At 45.3% G+C, this 13,237-nt stretch overlaps 1 protein-coding gene across 4 annotated transcripts in view; it reads left to right on the plus strand.

The window, feature by feature from the left end:
• LOC130274353 (fibrocystin-L-like) overlaps positions 1 to 13,237 on the plus strand; it is a 191,926-nt gene that overhangs the window by 42,286 nt on the left and 136,403 nt on the right. For all 4 annotated transcript variants that reach the window (XM_056522599.1, XM_056522598.1, XM_056522600.1 and 1 more), the window contains 2 exons: positions 1,700 to 1,859; positions 2,404 to 2,536. In XM_056522599.1, the coding sequence (XP_056378574.1) occupies positions 1,700 to 1,859; positions 2,404 to 2,536 (293 nt within the window). The remainder of the gene's footprint in view (positions 1 to 1,699; positions 1,860 to 2,403; positions 2,537 to 13,237) is intronic.

Consider the following 13,237-nt stretch of genomic DNA (forward strand, 5'->3'; position numbering starts at 1 on the left):
AATGATACACATTATTATATACTTTTATATTATTGTTGCGCTTAAAAAAAATCACAAACTTTTTAACCAAATTAGTACGTTTATAATCCCTTTATTTTGATGACCTATAACTTTTTTATTTTTCAGTATAAGCGGCGGTATGGGGGCTCATTTTATGCGCCATGATCTGTACTTTTTTTTGATACCACATTTGTATATAAAAAACTTTTAATACATTTTTTATAATTTTTGTTTAATAAAATGTATTAAAAAAGTAGGAATTTTGGACTTTTTAAAAATTTTTTCGTTCACGCCGTTCACCGTACGGGATCATTAACATTTTATTTTAATAGTTCGGACATTTACGCACGCGGCGATACCAAATATGTCTATAAAAAATGTTTTTTACGCTTTTTGGGGGTAAAATAGGAAAAAACTGACGTTTTACTTTTTTATTGGGGGAGGGGATTTTTCACTTTTTTTTTACTTTTACTTTTACATTTTTTTACATTTTTTTTTACACTTGAATAGTCCCCATAGGGGACTATTCATAGCAATACCATGATTGCTAATACTGATCTGTTCTATGTATAGGACATAGAACAGATCAGTATTATCGGTCATCTCCTGCTCTGGTCTGCTCGATCACAGACCAGAGCAGGAGACGCCGGGAGCCGCACGGAGGAAGGTGAGGGGACCTCCGTGCGGCGTTATGAATGATCGGATCCCCGCAGCAGCGCTGCGGGCGATCCGATCGTTCATTTTAATCGCGAACTCCCGCAGATGCCGGGATCTGTATTGATCCCGGCACCTGAGGGGTTAATGGCGGACGCCCGCGAGATCGCGGGCGTCGGCCATTGCCGGCGGGTCCCTGGCTGCGATCAGCAGCCGGGATCAGCCGCGCATGACACGGGCATCGCTCCGATGCCCGCGGTTATGCTTAGGACGTAAATGTACGTCCTGGTGCGTTAAGTACCACCTCACCAGGACGTACATTTACGTCCTGCGTCCTTAAGGGGTTAAAGGACATCTGCAGCGGTACAAACACTTATCCCCTATCGTCAAGATAGGGGATGTGTTTGATCGCGGGGGTCCGAACGCTGGGGCCCCCGGCGATCTCCTGTACGGGGCCGCGGCTCTCCAGTGCAGGGGGCGTGCCAGTCGCAGCATGAAGTTGCGGCCCGCACGCCTCCTCAATACATCTCTATTGGAGAGTCGGGTAGGCAGCATTCGTGCCTCCCCGCATCCCCCATAGAACTGTATGGGGACGGGGAGGAGACAGGGTATCACCGTCGACCTCTAGGTCGACGCTACGTCACCATGAGCGCTAATGCCGGCGCCCTGTTAGGGAGATCGAGGGGGGTCCCAGCGGTTGGACCCCCCCCCCCCCGCGATCAAACACTTATCCCCTCTCCTGTGGAGAGGGGATAAGTGTAATTCCGCTGCAGTTGTCCTTTAAAAACGCCAAATTCTCAACACGAGGTCATTTTTGAAAAACTGCCAAGAAGCCCAAAATAGCTGAAAAAACGCAGAAAGGATTAAAAAAACACCATACTTAAAAAACGCCAAGTGGATATGGCATTTTGCAGTTCCCTATTGACTTGCAGCTAACATCTCCATGCGGAATAATGGGCGTTTTTATTGGCATTTTTGCAAAAAAATAAAATAAAAAGAAACCTAGCCTAATGAAGATTTATGAAAATGACTTGCCTGTTTTCAGATGTTACATTGAAGCATATGTGCAAAATGTGCGGTCAGTGGCAGCACTTGATGTTGGTTTATACAGTCGGAAGAGTTCATACATAGAACAGCAGACACCTGACGCAGTGAATGAAGTACAGAATATACAGTCACAGAGTGCTAACATCTTAGAAACACAGGTATGTAGTGTATTAAAGGGGTTATCCAGGAAAAAACATTTTTTATGTATCAACTGGCTCCAGAAAGTTAAACAGATTTGTACATTACTTCTATTAAAAAATCTTAATCCTTTCAGTACTTATGAGCTGCTGAAATTGAGTTGTTCTTTTCTGTCTAAGTGCTCTCTGATGACACCTGTCTCAGGAACTGTCCAGAGTAGAAGCAAATCCCCATAGAAAACCTCTTCTACTCTGTGCAGTTCCCGAGACAAGCAGAGATGTCAGCAGAGAGCACTGTTGCCAGACAGATAACAACAACTCAACTTTAGCAGCTGATAATTATTGAAAGGATTAAGATTTTTTTTATAGAAGTAATTTACAAATCTGTTTAACTTTCTGGAGCCAGTTGATATAACAAAAATAGTTTTTTCCTGGAATACCCCTTTAAATCCTGTATTATAGAAGTTTTCTCTCCTGTATTTGGTTCCATATAGATTATAGGATTCAGTTTTACTGAACTTATTATGTTGGTTCCACTAATATATCATCATTGTTCTTCTCTAAGGTTATAACTCTGCAGAACTGGAACACAACCCAACAAGCAATACAGGAGGTTCAGAAAATCACTGTTACCAAAGACTGTATTGTACCATGTCCTGCTATGTATTACAGACTTATCTATGGCAATGAAGGAACAGGTCAGGACAAAAACTTTTTGGCATTTGCAAAAAAACCAAAAAAATTTAGGGTACAGTCGATATAACCAAAATCCTGGGCCATTTTTGGGTTGGAAGATTATGGGTCTCAAATGTTTCACATAGTCTATACCTTCAACTTACTTTATCTATATCATCTATCTGTATGTCTGTCTATTTATTGAATTATCTATCTACATAGCTCATATTTCCCAGCAATAAGGAAAATAGATCACAGCAGAAACAGGGAGTCGGGTTTAAAGAAACTGCAGTATTTCTTTACTCTACCATAAAGTGCACTATTTCAGCTGGATAGCCTTTGTTAAAGGGGTACTCCACTGCCCCCGGGGCCGGAACATTTAGTTCCGAATGCTGGGTACAGGCTGCGGGGGTCGTGACGTCACACCACACCCCCTCAATGCAAGTCTATGGGAGGGGGCGTGGCGTACGTCACGCCCCCTCCCATAGACTTGCATTGAGGGGGTGTGATGTCATGAGGGGGGTGGCCGTGATGTCATGACCCCCTCACCCAGCGTTCTGAACTAAATGTTCTGGACGCTGGGGCAGTGGATTACCCCTTTAAGCACATCAATAGTATCACAAATGAGCATATAAAAAAATAAAAATAAATAATAATTTATATATATATATATATATATATATATATATATATATATAAATGCTGCCAACATATGATTGGTTCATACAGATTATATCAATAATGAAAAGGCCCACATTTATCATTGTCTTTAGACTGTTTTTTGTGTCTAAAAAAGGGGCAAAAAATTCGCAAGCAGGGTTTTTTGCGCCTTTTTTTGCCCCTTTTTGTTTACACATTTCTGCTGATTTTGAGTTGCAATCCACTGCTTTTGGCAATAGACATGTTATGGAAGGTTTTTATCAACTGCACCTTTTTGTGAAAAGGAGCAAAAAAGGCGCAAAGCCACTGAAAAGTCTCTAAATTACACCAGCCCAGACTTAGCTTAGCTTTTTAGTCAGTGGCGTTGCTAGGGTTGGTGTCACCCGGTGCGGTAGAAAATGGTGTCACCCCCACACCTCCCCCCCCCTCAGTAAGTTTTTAGCCTGTTGTGACAGACACCACTGTTGTAGCGCACTGTGAGAAATTCCAGTATAATAATCAGATATACCAGTTGCCACAGAATAGGAAAGTGTTAAAGAAGTTTTCACCATTTAAATATACAGCTCCCAGAATTAGTTAAAGGGGTACTCCACTGGAAAACATTTACTTTTATATCAACTGGTGCCAGAAAGTTTAACAGATTTTTAAATTACTTCTATTTAAAATCTTAATCCTTACGGTACTTATAAGCTGTTGTATTCTCCACAGGAAGTTGTGTAGTTCTTTCCAGTCTGTCCACAGTGCTCTGTCTGTCCATGTTAGGAACTGTCCAGAGCAGGAGAGGTTTGCAATGGGGATTTGCTCCTACTATGGACAGTTCTTGACATGGACAGAGGTGTCAGCACAGAGCACTGTGGTCAGACAGAAAATAAATTAAAAAATAAAAGAACTTCCTGTGAATTGCTTATACAGCAGCTAATAAGTACTGGAAGGATTAAGATTTTTAAGTAGAAGTAATTTATAAATCTGTTTAACTTTGTAGCACCAGTTGATTAAAATTTTTTTTTTCCAGTAGAGTACTCCTTTATGCAGTAGTGAGGTTATGCTGGGAGTTGAGATTCACTCACCATAACTGTAGAACTGACAAGTGACTCCAGCTCTGATAGGACATAGAGAGGAGAATGTACAATGGTATCAGTGACTACAGGTGACGTCTTCTCTATAGTGAGGAGAATACACAATAATATCAGTGACTACAGGTGACGTCTTCTCTATAGTGAGGAGAATACACAATGATATCAGTGACTACAGGTGATGTCTCCTCTATAGTGAGGAGGATACATAATGATATCAGTGATTACAGGTTACGTCTTCTCTATAGTGAGGAGAATGTACAATGATATCAGTGACTACAGGTGACGTCTCCTCTATAGTGAGGAGGATACATAATGATATCAGTGATTACAGGTTACGTTTTCTCTATAGTGAGGAGAATACACAATGATATCAGTGACTACAGGTTACGTCTTCTCTATAGTGAGGAGAATACACAATGATATCAGTGACTACAGGTGACGCCTTCTCTATAGTGAGGAGAATACACAATGATATCAGTGACTACAGGTTACGTCTTCTCTATAGTGAGGAGAAGACACAATGATATCAGTGACTACAGGTGATATCTTCGCTATAGTGAGGAGAATACACAATGATATCAGTGATTACAGGTGATGTCTTCTCTATAGTGAGGAGAATGTACAATGATATCAGTGACTACAGGTGATGTCTTCTCTATAGTGAGGAGAATACACAATGATATCAGTGACTACAGGTGATGTCTTCTCTATAGTCTTCCCTTATCTAATTCAAATGGTACATACCGCCTGGTCCAGCTAAAACTTCTGTCTGTAGAATGTGATGCCCAGACGTCTCCTCACTATGTCAGCACATTCCCATCCTCTATATGAAAACAAGTATTAATATAAACCTGCCAGACACTGTATCCTCTAAATATAATACTACTATACACTACACTTTTTGATTATAAACCTTCCATACACCGTACCCACTGAATATAATACTACCACACACTGTACATTCTGAATATAATACCAACACATACTGTACACTGAATATAAATCTGCCACATACTGTACCCTCTGAAAATAAATCTGGTGGTGTTGCTAGTGGATGATGGGGGTGCTAGTACTGGGGGGGGTGTTGCTGGAGGATGATGAGGGTGCTATTGGCCATCCCCCCTGGCAGTATCACCCCCATCATCCATCGGCAGGATCGTCCTCCTGGCAGGAGCACCCCCATCATTCACCATCAGGATCTGCTGATGGAGGTGCTGCTGCTGGGGGATTTGCTGGTGGATGATGAGAGTGCTACTGCCAGGGGGGAGCATTAGGTAGGCAGCAGTTCCCCCACTTAAGGTAGGTAACAGTTCCCCCACATTAGGTAGGTAGCAGTTACCCCACATTAGGTAGCATAGATTCCCCACATTTGGTACCAGTTACCCCACATTAGGTAGTAATTTCCCCACATTAGGTAGCACAGATTCCACACATTAGGTAGCACAGATTCCCCACATTAGGTAGCAGTTTTCCCACATTATGTAGCAGCTTTCGCACATTAGGTAGCAGTTTTCCAACATTAGGTAGCAGTTTCCTCACATTAGGTAGCATAGATTCCCCACATTTGGTAGTAGTTTCCCCCCATTAGGCCGCAGGTTCCCTTGCATGTTCCCCACAATAGGTCAAAGTCTCCCCACATTAGATCGCTGGTTCAAACAAACCCCCTCCCCCCACACAAAAAAAAACACACACACACACAACAGAGACACACACAGATAGATAGAGAGAGACACACACACACAGTCAGAGATACACACACTCACAGACAGAGAGACACAGACTGAGTCACACACAGTCACACACACACAGTCACACACAGTCACACACAGACAGAGATAGCGACAGACAGACACACACAAACACACACACATACACACAGAGACACACTCACAGACAGAGAGACACACACACACACACAAAGACAGAGAGTCACACAGACACAGACAGAGAGTCACACACACACAGACAGAGAGTCACACACACAGAGAGAGTCACACACACACAGTCACACACAGACAGAGACACACAAACAGAGATAGAGTGAGACAGACACACAATCACTTACCCATCCAGCGCAGCGCTCCTTCTCTCCGGCGCTCTGCGAGTGACGTCACATCCTCCTGCGCGGCCCTGCGGAGTGACGTCGGGCCGGCGCAACAGAAGACGTGGGGACGCAGGCCGGTTCACTGTGCAGGTGACGGGTGCTTCTACTACTACGGAGACAAGTGAGACAGCGCAAAAGTGAGGATGGGGGAAAGGGTGAGGGGTGCTATTGCAGAGGCAGCGCAAGTGAGGAGCGGGGGCGTACCTGGTGTCACCCCATCAGGATGGTGTCACCCGGTGCGGCCCGCACCCCCCGCACCCCGGTCGCAACGCCACACAAGAAATTTCAGAAAATGCGACCTGCACGAAATGTATCAAATACTCTGTGACCGTTTAATAAATGTGGTGCTCCTACACATCACCAGCACACAAAAAAAGGTGTAAAAAATGCTTCACTTACACCTACAATGATAAATGTGGGCCAAAGTGCCTCCCCATGTATATAATTGAATAAGCCCCCCCCCCCCCCCTTAGTTTACGTATTTCCTATGCTCCTGTCAGCTGTGTGTGTATGCCGGACAGAACTTCTCAGCTTTACTAAATCCTGCCCCTTAACATATCCGGTCTCTACTCATTCCCTCACTAAACTGAAAAAGACCACAGTGTATATACGGAAAACCTGTGCATGCTCAGGGACCCTAAATAAAGTCTCCTTCAATAGAACCCTTGTGGGAATCTTTACTGCTTGATGGCAGTAAACTGCAAGAGTCGCTGTCATTGCTTTCTACATGATTCTATGCAGTTTCAGGCTATATCCTATAACAGGATAAAAACATTGGAGGTTATTTATCATTGTGTTCTATTGCTATTTTTTTTTTTTTTTTTTGGTCTATCGTTGCGATTTTCTGTTATTTTTGCACTAATTGCAGGTTTTTTTTTGTGTTTTTTTCCCCCAAAGTTCTTAAATCCGTCATTTTGACTTTCGGTATTGCTAGACCATTTTTTTTTAAATGACGGATTATCTGCGTGTTTTAGATTTTTGCTAAGATTTTGCTGCAATGACACACAAAAAAAAAAAAAAAAAAAATGTCATTCTAGACCACCTCCTGACCAGGTCTAAAAAAGATTACTACTCCAGTCTGTATGACAAAAATAAAAAATCATCTGCCAGAGTGAAAGAGAGGGAGAGAAAAAAAGAGAATTTAAAATTTAATTTAAAATTTAAACTAAAATAAAAAGCCAAACACACAGACGAACAAGCTTCTCAGAAGCAGGGTAGACATGATCTGAAAGCGGTGGCAAAAACATTTCTGGGAGTGGATCTGTGCAAAATTTATTACAGTCACTGCGACAATATGATAAATTTGGAGCAGCACCGCAAAAAAAATAAATAAATAAATAAATACACACATCTACAGTAGACAAACAACAAAAATGATCTAGCCAAGACCATTATTGATAAATAACCCCCATTGTTCTAAAGATAGAAGAGTCAGCTTGTAGTTCTCTTATCTGCACATGGAGTGCACGTGCTATGACTTGTAGTTTCCTGAAGTCACAGCTGGTTCTATAGGACACAGGTGTATTTTTATATAGGTGCATGCTGTCTGCTTTTATAGACCATTATACAATGTCATGACTGTCAAAGACCGACCAGGAGGACAGGGAGAGTGAGCCCTAAACTGACCCTAAAACATCTCTCCCTGCCTACTTGCCACTCACCCTAAAAGTTGTGTTGACAACTGGGAGCCGGGCCCTTCCTGCGCTAAAGTGCAGTGGCGTAAAAACAAATAATAGGTTAACATGGTTGGTCACAGGCCAGAAACGGAAAACTACTAAACATCTAGATATACCAGACATTACAAATACTAACAAGGCAGAATATAAACTCAGCAGAATATAGTGAATTAACAAACAGTTCACAAAACCGGATATACGATAAACGGCAGACATGATAAAAATGAACAAGACTAGGCATGATATGAGTATACAGCAGAATCCAGGAGATGAAGGGGATAGCGGAAGAACTGAGAGCCAAAACACTAAAATTGAATGGGTAAAATAGAACACTATTCCCATACAGGAACAAGTACAAAGAATAGATCAACCAAACAGAATATAAATATAAGACACTGTTCACAATGGGAAACAGAACATACAAACTGGACTTCATAAAAAAGGATACAAGAACACCAAACTCTACAACACAGAGGAACATTGGTCTGGATACTAGACAGGATATTTCTCAAGATACAAGACTAGAACCGGATGAGTCTGAATAGACTCCTAAGCAGGAATAGAACATACAGGACAAAGGTAACAAGCAAGACTCAGACATAGTGTGAACACCGACAAATCTGAACAGACAAACATAATCCTAAAACTGACAAATGTAACACAGACTAAAAGCTACAATGAACAAGACTATTTAACCATAGCTAAAACTCAGATAATATAGCAAGATAAATACAAGGTACAAGCTCAAGCAGACATGGAAGTGTATTGCACAAACAGACATGGTGGCATTAACTAAAATAACCAGCACCAGAATGCAGGATTACTCTGGCTAAATAACTCCAGCCGAGTTCTCATTCGCTCAGAGCATTAACTATTCCCTATCCAAGTGGAATAGCAAACTGCTCAGAACAAGCTAGTGTGTGAATACACACCTAAGCAAAAAAATACAAAAACAAGCGGACATTACAATAACATTATAGGATATAGCACAGAATCCTGCAGAAAGCAATGACAGCAACTCCAACGAGCATACATAACTCGTGTCTTACATTAAACTTTATCACATGCGGCTCCTCAACTCTGCGCATATACACTGAGCGATCCAAGGCAGCCAAAGCGTATATGCATCTAACAAAGTACACCTGCATATGTAAAAAGAGGGAACAAGAAGAACTATAAGGGAAACATTATAACAATAAGAATAGTAAAAAACATCCATGGTAAAGTTTCGTCCAACAATTGCAGTAGCAGTGCTTCATTCCCAATTAAAGTGACATTACCTAAAGTTTAAAAAGAGAGCACAATAAATATGTGTAAACCACAAAAGGTGCACTATAAAACATATATATGAGCAGGAAGATTAGAGAAAAAAAAACAACAAATAAAGATAATATAAAAAATATTATTGTCACGATGCCGGCTGGCAGGTAGTGGATCCTCTGTGCCAGAGAGGGATTGGCGTGGACCGTGCTAGTGGACCGGTTCTAAGCCACTACTGGTTTTCACCAGAGCCCGCCGCAAAGCGGGATGGTCTTGCTGCGGCGGTAGTGACCAGGTCGTATCCACTAGCAACGGCTCACCTCTCTGGCTGCTGAAGATACTGAAGATAGGCGAGGTACAAGGGAGTAGGCAGTAGCAAGGTCGGACGTAGCAGAAGGTCGGGGGCAGGCGGCAAGGTTCGTAGTCAGGGGAGATAGCAAAGGTACTGGTACACAGGCTATTGAACACACAAGGAACGCTTTCACTGGCACTAAGGCAACAAGATCCGGCAAGGGAGTGCAAGGGAGGAGACTAGATATAGCCAGGGAACAGGTGGGAACCAATTAAGCTAATTGGGCCAGGCACCAATCATTGGTGCACTGGCCCTTTAAGTCTCAGGGAGCTGGCGCGCGCGCGCCCTAGAGAGCGGAGCCGCGCGCGCCAGCACATGACCGCAGGAGACGGGAACGGGTAAGTGACCTGGGATGCGATTCGCGAGCGGGTGCGTCCCGCTGTGCGAATCGCATCCCCAACGGCCATGGCAGAGCAGCGCTCCCGGTCAGCGCTGACCGGAGAGCTGCAGGGAGAAGGACGCCGTGAGCGCTCCGGGGAGGAGCGGGGACCCGGAGCGCTAGGCGTAACAGTACCCCCCCCCTTAGGTCTCCCCTTCTCTTTATCGGGTAACTGCCTCCCCTGGGATGAGGACACCGGGAAAGGATGGAGGGATTCCTCAACGGCAGGCAGAACCGCAGGAGTAGGAATGGGGAGAGAGGGCAGAGGGCGAGACCTGGCACGGGGCAGTGTGACACCAGGACGAGGGCCATGAGGGGACACAGAAGCTTGCCTGATGGAACTGGGAGGGGGGGAGGGGCATTTCCTGTGGCAGGCAGAGTCCTTAATGACCTTAGGGGGACCGAATACAGGAGGAACCACAGAGTTACGGCAAGGGTTACTGGGAACCGGTTTTAGACAGTTCTTGGCACAAGAGGACCCCCAACTCTTGATCTCCCCAGTGGACCAATCCAGGATTGGGGAATGAAGTTGAAGCCAGGGAAGTCCAAGGAGAATTTCCGAGGTGTAATTGGGGAGGACCAAAAGTTCAATCCTCTCGTGATGAGATCCGATGCTCATAAGAAGGGGCTCCGTGCGGAAACGTATGGTACAGTCCAACCTGGCTCCGTTGACTGCGGAAATGTGGAGTGGCTTGACAAGACGGGTCACCGGAATACGGAATTTATTCACAAAGGACTCCCGAATAAAATTCCCAGAAGCTCCAGAGTCCAGGCAGGCCACGGCTGAGAGGGGAGAGCTGGCTGAAGTGGAAATCCGAACAGGTACCGTGAGACGTGGAGAAGCCGACTTGGCATCAAGAGACGCCACACCCACGAGAGCTGAGTGCGAGCGTGGGTTTCCCAGACGTGGAGGACGGATTGGGCAATCCACCAAAAAATGTTCAGTACTGGCACAGTACAGACAGAGATTCTCTTCCTTACGGCGATTCCTCTCTTCCAGGGTCAGGCGAGACCGATCCACTTGCATGGCCTCCTCGGCGGGAGGCCTAGGCGCAGATTGCAGTGGAGACTGTGGGAGAGGTGGCCAGAGATCTAAGTCTTTTTCCTGGCGGAGCTCTTGATGCCTCTCAGAAAAACGCATGTCAATGCGAGTGGCTAGATGAATGAGTTCATGCAGGTTAGCAGGAGTCTCTCGTGCGGCCAGAACATCTTTAATGTTGCTGGATAGGCCTTTTTTGAAGGTCGCGCAGAGGGCCTCATTATTCCAGGACAATTCTGAAGCAAGAGTACGGAATTGTACGGCATACTCGCCAACGGAAGAATTACCCTGGACCAGGTTCAACAGGGCAGTCTCAGCAGAAGAGGCTCGGGCAGGTTCCTCAAAGACACTTCGGATTTCCGAGAAGAAGGAGTGTACAGAGGCAGTGACGGGGTCATTGCGGTCCCAGAGCGGTGTGGCCCATGACAGGGCTTTTCCGGACAGAAGGCTGACTACGAAAGCCACCTTAGACCTTTCAGTGGGAAACAGGTCCGACATCATCTCCAGATGCAGGGAACATTGGGAAAGAAAGCCACGGCAAAACTTAGAGTCCCCATTAAATTTGTCCGGCAAAGACAGGCGGAGGCTAGGAGTGGCCACTCGCTGCGGAAGGGGTGCAGGAGCTGGCGGAGGAGATGGTTGTTGCTGCTGTAGCTGAGACTGAACTTGCTGTAGCTGCGACTGTTGCTGCTGTTGCTGTGACTGGAGCTGCTGTAGCTGCGACTGGAGTTGCTGTGTCATGGTGGTCAAGTACGACAGCTGGTGCTCTTGTCGGGCGACCAATGTAGGGAGGTCGGCGGCAGCTGGCAGAGGAACTTCAGCGGGATCCATGGCCGGATCTACTGTCACGATGCCGGCTGGCAGGTAGTGGATCCTCTGTGCCAGAGAGGGATTGGCGTGGACCGTGCTAGTGGACCGGTTCTAAGCCACTACTGGTTTTCACCAGAGCCCACCGCAAAGCGGGATGGTCTTGCTGCGGCGGTAGTGACCAGGTCGTATCCACTAGCAACGGCTCACCTCTCTGGCTGCTGAAGATACTGAAGATAGGCGAGGTACAAGGGAGTAGGCAGTAGCAAGGTCGGACGTAGCAGAAGGTCGGGGGCAGGCGGCAAGGTTCGTAGTCAGGGGAGATAGCAAAGGTACTGGTACACAGGCTATTGAACACACAAGGAACGCTTTCACTGGCACTAAGGCAACAAGATCCGGCAAGGGAGTGCAAGGGAGGAGACTAGATATAGCCAGGGAACAGGTGGGAACCAATTAAGCTAATTGGGCCAGGCACCAATCATTGGTGCACTGGCCCTTTAAGTCTCAGGGAGCTGGCGCGCGCGCGCCCTAGAGAGCGGAGCCGCGCGCGCCAGCACATGACCGCAGGAGACGGGAACGGGTAAGTGACCTGGGATGCGATTCGCGAGCGGGTGCGTCCCGCTGTGCGAATCGCATCCCCAACGGCCATGGCAGAGCAGCGCTCCCGGTCAGCGCTGACCGGAGAGCTGCAGGGAGAAGGACGCCGTGAGCGCTCCGGGGAGGAGCGGGGACCCGGAGCGCTAGGCGTAACAATTATATATATATATATATATATATATATATATATTTTTTTTTTTTTTTTTTTTTCCACTCTCCCTTTTTTTGCTCTCTTTTTAATAAATCTACTTACTGTTTTACTGTGATTTATTTTCCTTAATGCTTGTGGATATCTGTAGTGGCAGTCCAGTGCATCACATGAGGATCGGTTGGTGTCTATGCTGACTTTATCTCTGCTTAATTGTCTCATATCGATCTTTCTATCTATCTATCTCATATCTAGCTATCTATCTATCTATCACATATCTATCTATCTATCTATCTATCTATCTATCTATCTAGCAACCAAATAGACGCAGCAGCACTCCAGCGTAGTGAAGAATAGTGACTTTTATTTATCACTAAAATGCAATAGCGACGTTTCAACCACCTCACGTGGCCGTCCTCATGGCTTGAGGACGGCCACGTGAGGTGGTTGAAACGTCGCTATTGCATTTTGGTGATAAATAAAAGTCACTATTCTTCACTACGCTGGAGTGCTGCTGCGTCTATTTTGTTGCTGTATCTAATTGGGGCTCGAGGACCAGGGCCCATCCACAGCTTGCACCCACTGCACCTAGTTCTATTAGTGAGTGCTGCTCCACCTGCTTTTCT

Source organism: Hyla sarda, chromosome 5, assembly GCF_029499605.1.
Source record: "Hyla sarda isolate aHylSar1 chromosome 5, aHylSar1.hap1, whole genome shotgun sequence".
NCBI lineage: Eukaryota > Metazoa > Chordata > Amphibia > Anura > Hylidae > Hyla > Hyla sarda.